Source organism: Pocillopora damicornis, chromosome 4 (genome assembly GCF_964200805.1).
Source record: "Pocillopora damicornis chromosome 4, jaPocDami1.2, whole genome shotgun sequence".
Classification (NCBI taxonomy): domain Eukaryota; kingdom Metazoa; phylum Cnidaria; class Anthozoa; order Scleractinia; family Pocilloporidae; genus Pocillopora; species Pocillopora damicornis.
The window spans coordinates 30,869,386-30,888,877 of NC_142673.1; the positions used below are offsets into that span (position 1 = coordinate 30,869,386).

Below are 19,492 nucleotides of genomic sequence, written 5' to 3' on the forward strand. Positions count from 1 at the left end.
AACTGGAAAGGTTGACTGAAATTTTGTGGAGGGAACAAAAAGTTAAGCTTCTCAAACACTTTACCTTTGTTTTCTCCATGTTTGATCAGCAACAGCTGGTGCAACATGCATCATCATTACCAACCCTAAGCCTATAAAGGTTATTAAGCCAGTGAACATATACAAATGTGGTCTATTTCTTAACCAACTAACAAGAAGCAGATATGGAATATTATGAGCAAATGAAGTATTGTTCACTATGTAACCAGCGAATGGACAGCAAAAAAATAATAAATTGCTTCAAACTTTCATTTTCTTTCATACTTAACCCTTAAATCCCTAAGAGTGACTAGCATCTTATTTCTTACAATATCATCCTTCAGTCACACATTAAGGTCACAAGATTCAAGGAAATGATCACTAACCAACGCAGCTCTTGATTGTTAAGCAAATTATCCTTTTCAGCTCATTAGGAAATGTATGGAGTACAGTATGGAGAATTTTTATTCTGATTTTGGGGTGTGAAGGGTTCATTACATTCAGGGTTTGAATGAGTCATGCAAATTCTAGAAACTCATAGAATTCCATAACACCATTACCCAAGCCTGGAAAGTCGTGGAATTGGAATGTGGGTCACAGAAAACTACTAAACCATTCATGTGATTATTTGAAATCAATAAAAAGGGCTACATCACAAGACTGTTCTCAAAAGAGAACTTGAAAAGGTCAATGAAAGTCAGGGAGTGTGATGATTTCCTCGGTGTATGAACCTGATTTTAGTATTCCTTCTTTGTGGATAAAATCTCTCATATGTTCTCTAACTTTCAAAGACACAGACAAAATCATTGATCAAAAGGGTAGCAAAATACATTGAGCAATCCCACAACAACTACAAAAATTTCACTTGATGTCAGTTTTATTGTAGGTGCTAAGTGTTTAAATCAAAAGTGTTTCAAAAGTGACAAGTTATCTCTTCTTGTCTATGAACAACTAATTTACTTTTGACACTCTAAGTTACATAAAGTTACTTAAAAAGCAGGAACTGTTGACATCATTTGTCCTTCTTTTCTGAAGCAATTCCATTGTGAAGCTCACGAACATCTTTTTCCATGATATCCTTAAGCAGTGTCCCTTCTTCATCAAACCATGAAGCCACTGACCTGAAATAAATAAGAAAAGTTTCCTTAATGGCATGAATTCTCTCATCACAAGAAATTGTAGCATTACACATTTGAACAATCCAGTTGGGTATTTCCTCACAAAGTTTGCTAAATGCGACACTTAATCACAAATGCGTTTTGATCTAATCTTTCGTAAGCCATCTTGCCTTGCAATTTGTTCACGTTGCCTTACAAAAAAAGGTTCTAATAAGTATCTCAAACCCTAAAGGGAAAAAAAATCTGTCCCTAGTTATCCTTCTGCCTTCCAGACAGTGTTTCCCTTGAGAAAAGTGGCAACTGTTGACTGAGAGCTGGTCATTATGGTGGTTTATAAAAATCCTGTGAATATCAAATAAGTGATCTGCAGATTAAGAAATGAATATGAAAGTGGTCTTTGCAGTGATGAATACTACTTAAGCAGTAGTGAAAATAAGGCCTGCTTAGTGGTGTTCATCACTGTGAAGATCACTTGTTAGCTCAGTTGGTAAAGCACTGCATTGGTATCACAGAGGTCATGGGTTTAAATCCCATATGGGCCTGAATTTTTTTCAGGCCTTCTCTTCATTACTGCAAAGATCACTCTCATATTAATTTTGAATCCGCAGTTCAAACGTCATTTTCATATATTCACATGCTTTCCATGTCAGTGAGTCCATAATTTTCTTCATTATCAGTACCTGTCTGCTTGTCAGTACATTAGTGCATTAATGGTCACTTATAGTTAGATATCATACTTAGAAATGGTCTGTTGCCTTTCTTTTTTAGTGTCACCATCCTTATATATGATAGTGAGGGAATAGTTGTGGTCATAACGTTTCAGAGTTGAATGCAAACGCCAGTAGTGATCTGGGCCCTATGAAAACAGTGATTGATTAGTGCTCTGTAGAGGAAAAATAACAAACTTTTTCAACTTATTTTACTGATTCCATTTAGCACCCTAGGAACTTATTTACTTCTGATACCACAAGGGAGGGTGTCTTTAAAACAGGGCACCTATAATTTTTTTTTGAGAAACAGCGGAATGCGAGACAGAGTTTTGATGAGACTGAGATGAATACAACTTTTTTTGTTGTGAGGCTTTAAGTGAGCAATTAGAGGAAGATGGACCACAAACACTTAGAGTGTTATTACTGAAACAGATCAGGGGCATTTCTTGGAATAGGGGGTACTTGCTGGAATGAGGATGCTTGCTTAATAGGGGTGCTAATGAGAATAGGGGTGCTTATTGACCAAAAAAAATTTGAAGGGGGTGCTTCTTAGAAGAAGGGTACTAAATCAAGTCATTACAGTACATTATTGGTCAAGTTCCAGTCTATCAACATTTTCACTGAAATCTATAACATTAATGGGTGGAAGTGTATTGAACCAAACTGTTTGGGCTCAAACAGAAAGGGTTACACAACTGATGATTTACAAGAATTGGAACAAGTTCTGAAAAGATTAAATCAGTTTTTTGAACATTTTTTAATACCTTGTAGTGATCAATCAAAAAGGGAAAAATAAAATAAAAGAAAAAATATCAGAGGAGACATCAGCTGTTTTGGGAAACTTTGAGGAACATTTTTTACAGGTAAGAAATTACCCTTAAAGAGCCCAAAAACCTTTCAGAGCCATGGAGTTTTAAAACTCTTTTTGGGGGAAACATGTTGCACTTTGACCAAGTACCTGATCTGAGTGTGACCTTAGTCTTCTTACCATCTTAGAATTCTCATGCTGTATTCAGATTTATCAGTCAACTGTATTAGAAGCACACACCAAAAGCTCTAGGGTATATATCAGTTGCTTGTCTGATGGTGTCTACATTTATACTATACAATTGTGACTACACTTACCACCCCAGCTTCACTTTTCTGTACTGCAAACATTATGTAGTTCTTTTCAACAAACGTGGTAAAGATGGTTAGCACAGTCATCAAAAAAAAATATCTTTTGATAGTCAAGTAAAGTGTTCTTCATATGCAATAATCAGTAAAAGTTGGGAAGGTCTAAGAAATGATAACAACTTTGTCACTTTCTATTAATGCAAATGCAGATTAAGTACATTGCATACTTAATCCTGGTAAAAGCTCTCACCTCCCTCTTCTTAGTTCCATGTATATTTTTCCACCTACTATTTGTGCAAGATTATCTAGCTTAATACCTTTGGACCAGACAGTGAAGAATTGCAATTACTTATCTTTTCCCCCACTCTACAACTCACATAGAAAGATTAGAAGCAATTTTTATATTCTTGGTTTACTTTTAAGGGGTAATTATGATTTAAGCATAAATTTTATTTGCTATTACTATTTTTCTGTGGATACGATAGCACACATGTGATCAGTATCGGCCATGACACTGGAAAAGGGTAAAGGTAGTCATATATCAAGGCAGTGAGGGCACAGCAGCAAGAAATGGTACAAATAGCCAAGCGAATATCTGTCTTTGTATAGTCTTCAACATATCCAAAGCCTTCAGTCAGTACCTAAAATACAAAAACAATATAATATTTACCAAAACATATCTTAAATAATTTAATCACTGCCGATAAACTGCAATTATTTTTGTTTTGCTTTTGTGTGCCTCTTGATCCATCCCTTTTTAATTACTAATGTTATAGAATATCTCTTAAAAGGGAGAAGTGAATCAACTCTGTGGAAAGATTAAGTGGTTTCTTTGATACATAACAGCCTGATTAATGATTAGACTTTATCAGCTATCTCTTGTTCTCCTTTCTTCAGTTGACAAGAGCAATGTTTAGTTTGCATACTTCTGGTCTTCTTCATGTGATGTGTTTGACACCCCATTGTGATTAGTTTTTTCTTCTTTTTCAAAGATTTGAACCTGGCTATTTTTGTGAGTTGTGCCTTTGACAGTTGGCTGATACACTTCTCTTCTAAAGTTATTGGTACCATGGAAATCCTACCATTAGAATTTATGATAAAGTTTGGATATTACACATGTTGTCATTGGTTGAAAGAGCGTGCTCTATCAGAGTAGAAAGCATGGAGCTAAGCTGAAGCTGTCACGCCATTTGCCAAATTTTAATATGTCCTACCATTTCTTAGACTTCCCTCTAACCTACCGACACTTCTTTTGTGCTCTAGCCGCTCCCTACTTGTTTTACAACAGAACAGGGTACAGTCAAGGCTTCTCTATTTGTTAATTCTATTCCATCTTTCCTAGCAATGTTGTCAAGGTAACAGCTAATGAAGACTGGCAGTTGCAACCTTTTCTGCATTTATGGAATTGATAAAAAACCTTAGAAAGGACTTAGTTGGCACTTATGCCCTAGCGCACACGATTATGGACTTTGTTTCATTTTTATTGTTCAATTTCAGGCATGCGCTCATTGGTCAATTCAAATTATTTAAGTTTTGATGACTTCATCATGGATGTACTACAGCTGTACAGCCATTTTTTTACAGCAATAACAGAGTTAATTAAGATCATCTGAAAAGAACCTCTACCTACAATAACATCCACCCGCACTGATGGAAAAAGGGATAGAATATCTGAGAAAGAGTGAAATTATTTGCCAGACGATTCATATTCAGACAAATTTACTCCATTAAGAAGAGGAAGATAGTGTGGTACAGGAGAGGGTTTATTGCGGACAAGCAAGTTAGAAGCTGTGTAACAGTACAATACACTTCAGTCTTCGAACGACAAACTGCGTTGACCGTTTAGAATTTTTGAAAATATGCAAAATTAGCTAAAAGAGAGAGACACGACCGCATTACCTTCTTGGCCGCATCATCAAGTGCATTTTTCACAGCATTACAGTCCCACTTATCAATCTTGACTGGCTGATCATCGATATTCCACTGATATCGTGGATAAAAAAAAGTAAGATTAGTATCAGATGGTGTAAGAATCACTCTTATGTATTTCAAATTTATTTTCAAGTTCAAACCTTTTCAAACATTCCAGGTTTTCCACCTTTTTTCTTTGATCCACCAGAGGCCATTTTGTTTCCTTTGTACAGTCATCAGTAAACAGGCCGCAGAAGCCTGGGCAAATTTGTCAGCGGACTCTCATTTGCTCTATATTTCCACCGGTATCCTCTGACGGTGTAATAGAACGGTCTGGCCGAGGCAAGTAGAAGTGTCTATGTCAATTATCGAGATTAACAGACTCTGTATCATTTCGAAATGGTGAAAAAGAAAGGGCAAAAGAGCACACAGAGTAAGAAAAAACTGGATCTCGCAGCCGCGGTAGAGGCGGCTGAACAGGAAGAAGAGGAAACCGATCTATCTAATTTGAACTTAAACGATGATGATGACTCACTCGCTGCATCAGCAGGAAAACGTAGAAATGGAGAACCGATTTCCACTGAAACTGGTACACGAGATGATGAAGAAGGAGAATCTGTTCTCATGAATTATAATCCACCTGAAGAAGGTTCTACATGCGCGGATACAGGTAAACTGGTGAGCGTGCCAAGTAATACTGGCCACACGTGATCAGTAGTTCTCTTATAGTGATCTGATGAACCGAAATAAGTTCTGATTAAGATTAAAGAACGAGGTTTAGATAAACAAAATGGATTCTGACAGAGAACTTAAAAAGTTAAGTTTATTTTTCAACTGTCAGGTCATCTAAGGTTTTGGTCTTTTTCTTAATCTCTTAAGCTTTGTGTATTCATTTAATATCTAATGATGTATAAGTTATGTGATTGTACACATATTTTCAATTTACAGGACCATACCTTGTAGAAAAACTAAATGAGAATTTTTGTGCCTAAAGCAACTTAGACTGGGGATGCAGGGATAGTTTGTACCATTTGTGTAACCCACAATTTATATTGTAGAGTATGAATTATATTTACTTTTTTAACCCTTTAACCCTCAAACCAGCATCTAATTTCTCCTGACAATACCACCCCTGAATCATGCAGTAAGGTCATGAGAATAAAGAAAGTTATCAGCCGTTAAAGAAGTTGAGGAGAAAAGTATGGAGAATGCTTTTACTGTTGTTTGGGTGTAATGGGTTTAAGAGGTAGTTGCTTTCATTGTTGCTTTACCATATTTACAGAGGATTCAGTAGATGTACAACAACTAAGCAAGAAGGAGAAGAGAAAGCTTAAAAAGAAGGTGCTGGTTTGTTTACATGTATAAGTGATGAGTATTTCATTTGACCCTGAAGACTTTCAAACAGCAGTGACCCCCAAAAGAGGAATACTCTATAACAGCAGTAACACTTCCCACCGGTTTTCGGGAAATCCTGAAAGGATGTATCTGTGGAAAGCTTTGACTTTCTGAAAATTGCCAGTATGCAGATTTTTTTCCCATTTTAATCAAGAAATGACAAAAAAGGCAATATTAATCTAATTTTTGTCTACCCCGAATATCCAGGAATCACATCTTGCAGGTTTAAGCAATTAGATTAACTATAAACAAGCAAATTATAATTATATTTAATTAAGTTTACAGACAAGCAAAAAAAAGCAAACATCTGAACTTGAAAAAACCTAAAAACATGTTTTCCTTCCTGTAGTTTGCACAGAAAATTCATCTTTCAATTTTAGTGATAGGAAATTGTGAACCTTTGATATCTTGGCAGTATGTATGAATAGTTTTATCAGTTATAAAAATTTCTTTGGTATTGACACTGTAGATCACTGTGCCTTGCAATTTACATTATAGGCAAAGTTTGAGAGTGAGACACAAGAAGTGGCAGGATCCCAATTTTCTGTATCACAGCAAGAGTCTTCTGCTGCTAAAACTTCTCTTCTTGAAAATGCTCTAGACATCAAGGTTAATGTTCAAACAGTATTTTGTACCGTAATCTAATATTATTGAATTACATCCTGTAGAGAAAATTAGAGATTATTTTATAGTAGTTTGATTTTTATTTTAACCCTTCAAGTCCCACCAGTGACCTAGACAGAATTTCTCCTTACATTATCAATTATCAAGCAGACAAGTAATGAGAATAAAGAAGAATATCAATTAGGAAATTATTGGCTGATCCAATTCCAAATTCTCCAAACTAACATCATTTAAATTGCATGGCATATAGTAAGGAGAATTACTCATGAAATATTGGGAGTTAAAGGGTTAAATAATTATGGGTTAATGCTTTGGCCTTTACAGAGAGATGACTGTCAGGAAGGCCTCTCTTATTATTCCACATACCAGTTAAACATTCCTCTTTGAGCTCATCATTCATTAAAAAAAATAGCAATCACTTTTGCAATTTGTTTTGTCATATTTTTTTCAAAATAATTTAGGTGGAGAAGTTCAGTATTTCTGCCCGCGGTAAAGATCTCTTTGTTAATGCAAATCTTAACATTACTGCTGGTCGGCGTTATGGTTTAGTTGGACCAAATGGGTAAGAGAGAAGTTAGTTCTTGTCTTACCTAGTATAAAATAAGCTAAGTTTACACAATTCAAATCCAAGCAGCAATTGACTGATGTCACTCCCTTGATCCAGCTGATCAAAGTTCCACTCAAATACAATCAATCAGTAGCAAATGAAGTCAGGAAGACAACTTTTTAAAGGGAAAAAATCATCATTGATAAATTATTGTGGTGTAGTAATTGCCTTTTTTTTTATCTTTAATGTTCTTTTTTTGATCATTATAGATGAATTTTAAGCTTTAGCTAGAAATATGGCTGTACATGTATGAGTTATTGTGAGTCCAAATTTTTATTATTCAACCTAGTGGTCAAGTTTTCAATAGAATTTTACCCCTACACAGAAATTTCAACATTTGTATCAGTTTGTATCAGTGCCCTAAGTTACTGAATAGTTTTAAATTCTATGACAAGAATGCCAAGAGATAAATATGATAGGTATCAATTTACTTCCTCAGTATGGGAAAGACAACCCTCTTAACACATATTGCAGCCAGAAAGCTTGCTATCCCATCCAACATTGATGTCCTACTCTGTGAACAAGGTAAAGTAATGAAAAATGATAGATATTTTTTTTAATCTTTGAAATTAAATTATAAAGTCTAATTTTTCTCTATCAACTTCAGGAGGTAAACAAACATGTTAGTTTCTAGAATTTACTGCATTTGAGATTTTTATTATGAACCTTTGCAAATATCTTTGTTAAAAGAAATTGTTAACATGCTATTTTGAGAAAATTTATCATTAATTATTTCTTTGCAGTATATTTATAAAAATTAAGTTATGAAAACCTTTTCAATGACAGTAGACTGATCTGCTAAACCCTGAGGATTTTCCATTAATTCTTGTTAGGTGTTTGAAATTTTTCTAAATTAAAAAAAAAGAATACAACTGGAAAAAAAATATCAGGAGGGATTAATCTGAAACTTCTCTTCATTGTAATTATCAGATGTTGAAGCCAGCGAGTCGCCTGCCTTTGATGTGGTCTTAAAGGCAGACAAGAAAAGATTGCAGCTTCTAGAGGAGGTCAGTTTTAATTACAAAATAAATACTTTTCCATCTGGTTCTGTTTAAGTGAGTGAATTTTGATGAATAATATTAAATGAGCCTACTGTTGCAGGAGGCTCACCTTGTTACTTTAAGTGAAAATGGAGACGAAGCTGCTACAGAGAAACTAAAGGAGGTACTTGAACACTGTTGTATCCTTGTCTCCTTTTTTCAATATAGTATCCTTTCTACCTTGGATGAACTAATTGATGTAGATATGAGAGGATGTCAAAATTTATTTTAAAAAATGTGGCCCATGATTTTTACCTCACATTAGTGTGATCTGTGATCTACAAGGGATGAAGTTTTCTCAGATAAAGAAAAGAATAACATGTCCAGGGAGATTCATCTTAGTGTCTCAATAAATATATTCTTATTGAATAAGGACTACTATTAGTATTCAGTAAGTTAATCTAAGGAATTGATGTCAGTGGTTTTCTATTTTTTTGTCTCTAACCTTCTTATTATTGAGAAATCTGATCCTTGCTTAGTTTTTTTTAATCATTATACACCATGGCTACATGTGAGGGTTAATATAGATATTACAAAGTAGTAATAGGTACTTCTATTACACATTGAAGGTTTATGTTGAATTAGAAGCTATTGGTGCAGCCTCTGCTGAATCAAGGGTGCGAAGAATCTTGGCTGTAAGTCACATTAATTGTAGTTTGCTAAAATGGCACTCAACCATTTTTAGTACATGTCAAAACTTAGAGATTGAAAATATTTCAATAAAGCTGAGATGGCTGATTATAGTTGTACTGTATAATATTTAAACCAGATTCATATAGGAAGGAAATCACACTGTCATAAACAAACTCGAAGATGATCCAATAGAGCACTTTCTTCTCATCTCACTTTTGCGTTAAGTCTTTATTAAAAAAGTGTTGATGATATTACTATGCTTCATAAATTGATTGTGTCTTTTTCTATAAGGGTCTGGGATTTACGACTGAAATGCAGCAGAGGCCTGTCAATCATTTCTCTGGAGGATGGAGGATGAGAGTGTCACTAGCAAGGTAGTGAATGTAAAAATGATTCAGATACTGTTGTAGCTGTAGTGAACAATAAATCACAAACATAGACTGAGCTGAATGGTAGTAGCTGAGCTGTTTGGTAAATATGCACTTCTTTCACTACTCTGAGGGGCTGTTGGAAGGTGAAAAATACCAGCCTCTCAATTCCAATTATAAAACATTTTGTTTGTAGAGCTCTCTTTATGGAACCAACTCTTCTCATGCTGGATGAACCTACAAACCATTTGGACTTGAATGCTGTTATTTGGTTAGACAAGTAAGTATGATAGTTAAGCCATGACCGATACTGTTTCAAATTTCAAGGTTATATTCTTGCTAGCTGTGTCAATGGTATTAAAGATGTAAAGAATAAAGTATTCTTTTAAAATATTAAACAAAAACTCATCTTTGTACAAGCAAGGGTTATATGGCAAAGTTTCATTGATGTATGTTTGTTCTCTGTTGTGGTAAATGATCTTGTTCTCAGATCAGTGTTTATCTCTTTTGACTCTTGTTTTTAAAACTGGATAATTATTTTCACGTGTTTCTTTTTATATCAGCTACCTACAGAACTGGAAGAAGACTCTGTTAGTTGTGTCTCACGATCAATACTTTCTGGACAGTGTTTGTACTGATATCATTCATTTAGGTATGTTTCGACAAAGTAATGCATATGTTGTTGATAAACATTTTCATTTGCAACTTTAACACTGTTTTCATATTCTTTCAGATCAACAAAAACTTTACTATTACAGAGGAAACTATGGTTAGTGAGTGATCTAATACTTTGTTTTCACTCTTCAAAGACAGGTAAAGTATTGACTGTCAGATCTCATTTACTGTAATCTTCTTTTCTTCAGACCAATTCAAGAAGATGTACGTACAAAAAGTTAAAGAACAGGAAAAAGCATACAACAAACAGGTCCTATACACTTTGTTTTTACTGACTCCTGTCATGCCCTTAATATGCGCTTTAAGGATACAAAATTAGCCTCAAGTTCTAGTCAAGATTGACATAATGATGGAATGTTTTCTGTTTTCTGTAGCAAAAGCAAATCAAGGATCTGAAGGCTTCTGGTCAATCTAGAAAGCAAGCAGTAAGACTTACTTTCCTTTTATTTTATCTTTGATGTCAAGTATTGTAAATGAATGAGATACACTGGACAGGCCTTAACTGGTTAAAACCCATCATTTACTGAATCACCAAGCCCCTGACTGTTTGACAAATTTCATCAGTTAATTGATTTACTGTAATAACTCATTTTGGATGTTTAAGAGTTCTCACAAAACCTGCCTGGTTTAATGACAATAAACTAATAGACAGCAAGGGTCTATTATTAAAGAATATTATTGTGTTGGAATATGAAGTTGAGCAATATTCAGAACTTGGAGCCTTGTGTTATTATTGTCAGTAACGAGGATGGGTAAAAGTTTGATACATAACTGTGCCAGTTGGATTGAATACTGAAAAAAAAGTATGAAATTATAGGAGGAGAAAACAAAAGCAGCTCAAGGAAGAAAAAACAAGAAAGGGGGCAAGAAAGACATGGAAGAGGTAGGTGATGATCAACGCTGCTTTGAAATAGATAATGGAGGGAAGCTGTTTGTCTTGATGAGAATTAATCACATCATTTCTGAAAAAGAAAATCAATTACAAGAACTATGATCCCTTATTTTCTGATTTAAGTATTAACATTCACTGAAAATAGAGTTGATTCATTTTTGACAGGATGATATTGAACAGATGGAACTTATCAAAAAACCTAAGGAGTATGTGGTGAAATTCTCGTTTCCTTCGCCACCACCTCTCAATCCACCTATCCTGGGATTAAAATGTAAGTCAAAATAATGAAACAATCACAGAACATTACATCAATTTTAGTATGCATATTACTCTTAGGAAAAATACTGCTAACTTTGATGCATTTAATTAATGAACTTTGTACCCATTGATAGCCTTTTACAAAGGAGCTCCTACTGTAATACTTGTAACTTCCAAAGCCTTTTTTTTATAGATCTTGTGATGTTTTCTTTGTTTTTTATAATGAATGACAGCATGATAATCCAATAGAAGGGCAGGTTCAAGTGATAATCTAAGCTATTTTTTCCAACAACTATACACTACTTTTTTCTTATAATGGCTTGATACTATGGTGATGATGTAAACAGCTGTGACATTTGGATATTCCAATCAACCAAAGTTGTTTAATGATCTGGATTTTGGTATTGACATGAAGTCTAGAGGTAAGTGGAGGACATTTTGAGAGTTTTCCAGTAGTATAAGCATAGAATGTCTTGTACCATACAGTGTTCATAGATGTTGTCAACAATACCTTGAATTCTAATGTCTCTGATTACAACATAGTGCAAGAATTCTTTAGGCTTACCATTTGTTGCTACTTTTTGTCCTTTTTTCTGTTTTAGTTGCTATCGTTGGAAATAATGGAGTTGGTAAAAGTACATTCTTGAAGCTTTTGATTGGTGAACTTGAACCGGTGGGGATATTTATTTTTAAAATCTACTTTACAGTGCTTTAATGTACATGTACTGGTACCTTGTACAGGTTAATGACCATTAATATACAAAAAATTTGTGAATTCTATTTTGTCTCAGGCAAAAGGTGATATTGTACGGAACCACAGGCTTGTAAGTAAAATCACAGCTGTGTTTTTTGTTTAAGTGCAGATAAATATGCAAATGTATTGGTGTGTATTTACTACTTGCATTGCTTTTCTTGATCAAATTGAAAATTGTTTTGGTTTTGTGATTTGTAGCATTAATATTCCAAATTTTAAAGTCTAATTTGCTTCCAAGTGATAATTATCTGGCATCTATTTGTTGTTTTTATAGCGCATTGGATCTTACAACCAGCATTCTGCTGATCAGGTGATATACATTTATATGCTTTGAATGTAATTGTCTTTACAGGTGATAACGATGATTATGATGATGTTATAATAATAAGAAATAGTCTATGATCTGTTGTTGTTCAACTAAGGTTTTTTTTGTTTTCATCACAGCTGAGTATGGATGACTCTCCAGTAGAATATCTCCAGGTAATTAATCAAATTAAAGTTACACAATTGTAAATGTTATAAACGTTATTGCATTTTAAAGTTAAAAGAGAAATTGGCATCTCCTTCGGTGCATCGTTCGCCAGATTTAGTTTAAGTTTTCCCCACTACTCTTTGCAGAGGAAATATGACCTTGATTATCAGACAGCAAGGAAACATCTGGGAAGGTTTGGATTAGTGAGTCATGCACATACCATAAGAACCAAAGATTTATCAGGTATTTGTTTTTTTTTTCTGTTTTCGTTTCACTATCTCTATTACCGTATATTTGAACGTGGTTGATACTGAAGAGCTAATAGTCATGCTCGTTTCTCAGGTGGTCAGAAGTCACGTGTGGCTTTCGCAGACTTGGCACTTAGTAACCCGGATGTAATTGTACTGGTGAGTATATGCTATGCGCAAACAACTTAAGAGTGCTGTCGAAAAATCTCAATCGGTTTCTATAGGGTGTATCACATTAATGAAGACTCCATTGTGTTTTAGGATGAACCCACAAACAACTTGGACATAGAATCCATCGATGCTCTTGCCGATGCTATTAATGAGTTTACCGGAGGTAAAGTGAAATGAAAAAGTTAGGGTCGTTATTTACACGAGGTCCAACACAAACCATGGTTTAACAGAATCAGTGGGCCTCAGGCTTTCTCCATAAGAGGGTTGATTTTATTAAATAAATGTCCTTCCACTGTTAGCTTTCGGCCCTCTCGACATTGTTCACGAAAATATGTGGTCAGACTCTGATAAAAGGTCTAGCCAAATTGAGAATTGTTAAAGACGCGGTTTTGTTAATCAACGACTAAACTTAATATTTCTCGGCGGTCTTAAAGTTCCTTTGCTGAACTTAATTTAGAACAGTGCAGTTGTTGGCAGGCTGATTTACCTTAAAGTGCGTGGGTTAACTTGCGGACAAAAGTTGTTTAACCATGATCTGGGTTACTCTTGCATTCTTCCAGGTGTTATATTGGTAAGTCACGATGCTCGTCTGATCCTGGAGACCTCTTGCCAACTCTGGGTGGTTGAAAATCAGGAAATTACTGAGGTCGATGGCGATTTTGATGATTACAGACAAGAAATATTAGAGAAACTTGGCGAGGAGGTGGTTGCCAAGTCTGCTTAAATTAATTAAACCCGATTTATTTAAGGTGAGGAACCCAAAGGTTCGCGTGAATTTGGTTTAGTGTGATTTTCCCTCTGACAGTTTGTTTCATTTCTTGTAGTTACGGACCGCTGGACAGAGAAAAGTTAGTCATCATAAGAGAAGATTCGTATTAGTGATTATTACTATTATCATTATCATTATTATTATTATTGAAGTGAAGTGGATATTTCCAATAAACATTTCTCCGACAATCGATAACCGAGCTATTCTCACTAACTAATAATCTGCATAAACAAATATGAAAAAACCGTCATAAAAAATGCTGAATCCTTTGGCTGTGATAGCTGTAAGTAATACTAGTAATAAAAAGGGTTGACTTTGTTTTAGGTTTAACTGCAGTACTGATTGAGTTGTCTGGTAAATTTTAATGTTTATCAGTTCTCTATTTAACCTTCAATTCGGCGAGATTAAACTTTCCCCCTTGCAAGACAGAAAGAATAACCAAAAGTGATGTCTCACTTAGATATCAGAGCCGGACGTATTATGGTGTGATGAATAGGTGAATAAACCAACTTTTTCGTTGTCTTCCGTCCTTGTCTTAGCTTAGTCTGTAAAGCGAAAGACATTGTTTAGATCAATGAGTCGGCAAGATGGCGGTTTTCCCCATTAGAAAAAAATTCACTACACGCCCTAGTCACATTTGAGAGGAGACCTGAACCCTATCTTAAAATATTTCGACTTAAAAAAGGGTTGAAAGGGGAGATCATTGTGCAAGGCAAGCTCAATTGGTCCAAGGTCCAAGATACTGTAATGGACAAAGGCTCTCGGAGCAACTTGGGCCCTCTGAACATTGAGTTCATGTAAGATATTGTTAGGTGAGCAGTGATTATCTAAAGTCGTTAAAACACTTGATGAGCTGTCAGTTTATAATGCTCTTCCAATTGCACTGCCAAGTAGCCGCATACTTTTTCTTGTTTGATGGTCTCGCTCGAAGAGAACTCGATTGCTGTACCGGTACATTTAAATCCGGATTATGCGCTCTCTTCTTTATGTAAACCCCATGCTTATTGTAAAGATATCGTTTTGAAACTCGAGTTCTTAAAGTTTGAATTAAAGTAACTGTTTTGATTTTTTTCTAGAAAACTAATAATGTACTTGTTTGCTTGTTTTTAGTAAAGAATAGCTGAACATATAGTGATAGGTCATTATTAATTGCAATTGTTTCGTGCAGAAATCATTGCAAAATGCTGCATGGTACCTTCGGAATGTGCCGTTCGACAGACAAAAATATTAGTTTCTTTCTTAAAGTGAGGAGTCGATTTAGTGCCGTTTGTGAAAGTTTCTTACTACAGGTAATTTGTGTTGACTTCGAAGTATAAGAATGAACTCTTATTTTTGTTCGTGATAAATTCAAACAAGCCTCCCTTGTACAACAGGTGCTTATAATTTACTTGTCACAGCCTTAACAGGTATTGTGGGCAGTGCTGGCCGACAGGCAGTAGTTAGATCATCAGCTATGTATACAAACTTGTTGCATCTGAAAATCGCGTTAGTTTGAAGCTTTCACAAGTGCGTACAAAATGTCACAGGAATCGCTTCAGCATCATGGAGGTTGTCAAATCGGAGGCCTTCCTCGCATACAATGCATGAGCTGTAAGTTGAAATTATTTACCGGAACACGAGAGCAAGTGTTCTTTTACTTGCTGCGTTTGATTTTTTCTTAAAGAGACTTCGTCTGGTTATTCATGTCACTTGTCTGCGGAATATTTGTTTATGATACTCCATCCAAAACCTCGCATCTTTAATTGGTCGAGTTGGGATAAAATGTTTGTGTGGAAGTTATGGGGCTGTTACGCCTTAGAGAACTCTGTTTAAAAACTATCGATGCGTTACCAAACACACCAAACACCAGCTACTAGGTATTGTACTGTTACCGACCTGTTCTCATTGTTTGTTTGCTGACTTTCCGTGTGAACTAACAATTTATCGAAATAAAGAGTTTGGGCCGTGAGAGCGACTCGTGAACATTAAAACCTCCGACCAAAGTAATTACACTGTACAAACCTGTTCTCTGTGCCAGGCATTAAAGTGTAATCAAGCGTTGCTACAGCCGTCTTCAACTGTAAACTCAGTTAGTTAACTGTAGTGCAACCAGTAAGATATTAATCGTCTTCCAGGTCGAGTTTAGAATAAAAGAATACTCACTCTTGAGATTTTTAACAAAGCAGACAGGAACACTTTGCAGGGAGGTTTTGTGGATTATGTTTGTCGTCTTTAAGAAGTAATCTTGGATTGGTGGGGTCATCCGCAACATTCTTTTGTGTTTCCTTTGTTTTTTCCTTTTAATAATTTTTTGTTTTATAATTTGAGTGTTGGTGAAAATTTACTGAAATTCAACTCCACAAGATTGTCTGGAAGTTTTTGATACGGGCGAGGTTAAAGAGTGTATAACCGTTAGAAAAGTTTGATACATAAAACACATCTCTTCCTCGCAGTCTCGTTGTTGGGCTGAAATGCTCGAAATAGTTATCAGTCAACTGGAATCTTGAATTTCTAGCTGTGTAAAAAGGAATTTCTTGTGGTAGTCACTGTAGCCGAATGCATGAAATTGAAAGGCGTAGTTTAATTCTTTTGGGTGGAGTTCCACCTGTCACTCAGGTGTCGCTCAGCTGTCACTTGTTTACATTTTAGCCAGTCAACCTGATGGAGGGGAACTGGGAATTTGCGGGATCGTCATTACTGTCCTTTGCTATATCCTTGTTGTGGTAACATTTCCATTTTCCTTGTTCTTTTGTTTGAAGGTGAGTGCATACAGTGAATTATATTAGAGTAACAAAGCATTTTGCTGAACTTTAACTTAAGAGATAACGAATTCTGGGACAAATCTATTTGAACAGATAGTGCAGGAATATGAAAGAGCTGTGATCTTCAGACTTGGGAGAATACTCCCCGGTGGGGCCCGGGGACCAGGTAAGGTCTTTGTTTCCAGTCGTGAATTTTGACATAGTATATGACTCGTTCTTTTCTGGAAAACGTCTTTTGTACGCGTTTAGGGTATCCAAGCCAAATGTTTTGACTGACATGTCAATTTAAATTTTCAGGGTTGTTTTTTGTTCTACCTAAGATTGATCAGTACAGCAAAGTGGATTTGAGGACAGTGTCATTTGATGTACCCCCTCAAGAGGTAATCGTTCATTTTAAATTTTCTCAAATGGTGGTGTCGGCTGTATAATTTTCTCGGAATAGGAATCCATTCATGTTGAAATATAGAACGTTAGGATTTATTTCAGGCCATTAGGCTGGCCTTAAATTCCTCAAACATTCCGAGCTTTATTAATTAAGACATGGTATAGTTTCTTGTAACATGGTCTAATTTGATTGGCTAGGCTTTGACACGTGACAGTGTTACAGTCACTGTTGACGCAGTGGTGTACTTCAGGATCCAGAATGCAACAGTGTCGGTTACAAACGTCTCAGACGCTCAGGGTTCCACCAAACTTCTGGCTCAGACTACCTTAAGAAACATGATCGGTACAAAGAATTTGAGCGATATCCTAATGGATAGAGAGGGTTTGAGTTCTCAGATGCAGGTTTGCTTATCACTTCATTCCCGATATTTGCAGAAATCATTTCACTTTCTTCTCCAAGTTTTCTTTACTCTAACTTATATTTTCTATTTCATATGTCTGCTCAACAGTTGTTCCTGGATGACGCCACTGATCCTTGGGGAGTTCGTGTAGAGAGAGTTGAGATGTAAGGTTTCTTGCCATCGAGTTCACCTCCACTTCATTAAAGCAAAGCTTATTAACATTGAATGTAACAATTAAAGACAACTCACCTCGGGAATATAATGAAACTATATATGATTTTCAAATGTGCTCAAGTAAAACGCGTTCGATCTGGTGGTCATGACAAGACATCAATGAAGCACTGTTGTTTTAGTGAAATCGTATAATTGAACATGACTATTTGGTTCTTCACGTGAAATGCCATGAAAAAAAAATAACGATAAACGTCAAAAGATAAACATTGACTATGTTTTTCTACAGTAAGGATGTCCGCCTTCCAGTCCAGTTACAGCGTGTTATGGCGGCTGAGGCTGAAGCTACCAGGGAAGCTAAAGCTAAGGTATAACGCTAGTGAGAGGTTCGGTGTATAACTCCATTCAGTTTTTTTTTAGGGGACAAACGGTTTCAAGTTGTTTTCGCAATCAAATGCGGTGTATGAAACAAACAGCTGAATGCTTGCCCTCTGTTTTTCAGGTTATTGCTGCAGAAGGTGAAATGACATCATCACGTTCTTTGAAGCAGGCCGCTGACATAATGTCGGAGACACCGTCGGCGATGCAGCTTCGTTATCTACAGACTCTGAACACCATCTCAGCTGAAAAGAACTCCACCATCATCTTCCCAATTCCTGTGGATTTTATGACAAATTTTTTAAACAAGTGAAACTAACACTGGAAGTGTGAGGATGAAGACTTTTACACCTGTAACTGTTCTAAGTCAGTCAGTCACAACTATATCAGCACAAGAAGTACTTGAAAACTTATACCCGTGTAACACTATTATGGAAGTGGCTCTCTTGCTTTAATAGCAATTTCATTTGCCTTAAAAGGCGGTCGATAACCGTGATACTATGACGTCTTTGAGGTAGAATGTCAGGATGGTTGATAAACAAAAACAACAAATGTCGAAAATTTTTATAAGACAATATCTTGCACAAGAGGTTTTTAATATCTTTTGCTAATACAAGTCAATAAAACCTTTCTACTTTTATAATTGACTTTATAAGCAACAACATGCGACGAGATGTCTTCGCTTTACGAATTTAAATGAGAGGGTTGTCAGAACGTTAATCATTTAAAACATTCATCATCGTATCAAAATTTTAGTCAGCCAAACCAGACGGAGGGGGCAAAAGTTTGGTCAATAACTACGCCAAACTCTCCATCCAGCCCTGATGGAGTTGTGATAAACGGAAAATTTTATGAATTGAAGTTCCAAACGTTGTTTTTCCTGTATCATCTGTTCAAAATAAAAATAATTTTTCCTACATTTTTTAATAATGTTATCGTAATTTTTTTGCCTTCTCATTTAGGGTGCAAAACGTTTTGATAACTATTTCAAGTTGTTGACGATAATAATGTTATGACGATCTAGATATATTTGTTGATTTAATTTTACAGTACAGTACATAGTTAGGTAGCACCAAGTAATTTGTACAAAGTTCATCCAAAGCTTCTTGTTTGTTAAATTTTTGAAACCCTCTTTACTATGAATTTCTTCGCTGTATTTTGTGAAATGACTCGATTCTTTTAGCTGAAAACTTTTAAATTAAAAAAAATATAAAAAACTCGTCCAGGCCTTATTTCAAAGTGTGATGGTCTTTGCCGCCTACAGGTACCACGAAGAGTTCAAACCAACCTAAACGAATTATGTACAATGGCTCCTCTTCTTCGCTGAACTGAATATGGAGACTTGTTCGAGCTTTGAATGCCTTGGTAATCCGCCGGTCGATACAGATGTCAACCAATTCGTTACCATGGTTTCCGTAACAAGCCAAGTATAATATGTAGTGACATAACTCTCTCATGACTTTTTTATAATCAGCCGGTCCAGTTTTCCACTTTGATGTAGGAATTACGATTAAAAGCGTTTAACGCTCTTAACTTAGAAAATGTCAATGCTGTCTGAGAATGCATGTTGGGACGAAGGGCTCGACTAGTAGTATTCAGGGGCCTGAATCCGGGTCCCTGAAGGGTTAGAATAACCAA

At 35.7% G+C, this 19,492-nt stretch overlaps 3 protein-coding genes across 3 annotated transcripts; 2 read left to right on the plus strand and 1 right to left on the minus strand.

Moving 5' to 3' along the window:
- Positions 1-877: 877 nt before the first annotated feature.
- On the minus strand, positions 878-5,160 carry LOC113681666 (signal peptidase complex subunit 2). The gene is made up of 6 exons (XM_027198771.2): positions 5,035-5,160; positions 4,862-4,945; positions 3,443-3,603; positions 2,972-3,065; positions 1,874-1,992; positions 878-1,139 (listed from the first exon to the last, which is right to left on the minus strand). Exons 1-6 carry the CDS (start codon positions 5,086-5,088, stop codon positions 1,031-1,033), a joined length of 621 nt encoding a protein of 206 aa, XP_027054572.2. The 5' UTR covers positions 5,089-5,160; the 3' UTR covers positions 878-1,030.
- Positions 4,509-14,300, plus strand: LOC113681660 (ATP-binding cassette sub-family F member 1). The gene is made up of 26 exons (XM_027198766.2): positions 4,509-5,543; positions 6,156-6,214; positions 6,767-6,877; positions 7,354-7,454; positions 7,939-8,024; positions 8,430-8,506; positions 8,601-8,663; positions 9,109-9,174; positions 9,464-9,546; positions 9,737-9,820; positions 10,104-10,192; positions 10,274-10,309; positions 10,404-10,465; positions 10,590-10,640; positions 11,033-11,098; positions 11,273-11,378; positions 11,713-11,787; positions 11,968-12,038; positions 12,157-12,189; positions 12,394-12,429; positions 12,564-12,599; positions 12,738-12,834; positions 12,934-12,998; positions 13,101-13,173; positions 13,571-13,759; positions 13,835-14,300. Exons 1-25 carry the CDS (start codon positions 5,273-5,275, stop codon positions 13,732-13,734), a joined length of 2,061 nt encoding a protein of 686 aa, XP_027054567.2. The 5' UTR covers positions 4,509-5,272; the 3' UTR covers positions 13,735-13,759; positions 13,835-14,300.
- A 197-nt stretch (positions 14,301-14,497) lies between these two features.
- On the plus strand, positions 14,498-19,086 carry LOC113681663 (band 7 protein AGAP004871). The gene is made up of 8 exons (XM_027198768.2): positions 14,498-15,369; positions 16,408-16,517; positions 16,614-16,686; positions 16,818-16,900; positions 17,103-17,306; positions 17,414-17,469; positions 17,766-17,844; positions 17,979-19,086. Exons 1-8 carry the CDS (start codon positions 15,297-15,299, stop codon positions 18,165-18,167), a joined length of 867 nt encoding a protein of 288 aa, XP_027054569.2. The 5' UTR covers positions 14,498-15,296; the 3' UTR covers positions 18,168-19,086.
- Positions 19,087-19,492: the final 406 nt, after the last annotated feature.

Bases quoted from the DNA above. Each gene is read 5' to 3' on its own strand.
- LOC113681666 (XM_027198771.2), bottom strand. From the start codon at position 5,088: ATGGCCTCTGGTGGATCAAAGAAAAAAGGTGGAAAACCTGGAATGTTT. The intron at 1,993-2,971 runs GTAAGTGTAGTC...CTGTTTTCATAG, and splicing joins AGAAAAGTGAAGCTGGGGTG to GGCCCAGATCACTACTGGCG. The intron at 1,140-1,873 runs GTATGATATCTA...TATTTATTTCAG, and splicing joins AGGCAACAGACCATTTCTAA to GTCAGTGGCTTCATGGTTTG.
- LOC113681663 (XM_027198768.2), top strand. From the start codon at position 15,297: ATGTCACAGGAATCGCTTCAGCATCATGGAGGTTGTCAAATCGGAGGC. The intron at 16,687-16,817 runs GTAAGGTCTTTG...TTAAATTTTCAG, and splicing joins CGGTGGGGCCCGGGGACCAG to GGTTGTTTTTTGTTCTACCT. The intron at 17,470-17,765 runs GTAAGGTTTCTT...GTTTTTCTACAG, and splicing joins CGTGTAGAGAGAGTTGAGAT to TAAGGATGTCCGCCTTCCAG.
- LOC113681660 (XM_027198766.2), top strand. From the start codon at position 5,273: ATGGTGAAAAAGAAAGGGCAAAAGAGCACACAGAGTAAGAAAAAACTG. The intron at 6,878-7,353 runs GTTAATGTTCAA...AAAATAATTTAG, and splicing joins AAAATGCTCTAGACATCAAG to GTGGAGAAGTTCAGTATTTC. The intron at 11,379-11,712 runs GTAAGTCAAAAT...TGATGTAAACAG, and splicing joins ACCTATCCTGGGATTAAAAT to CTGTGACATTTGGATATTCC.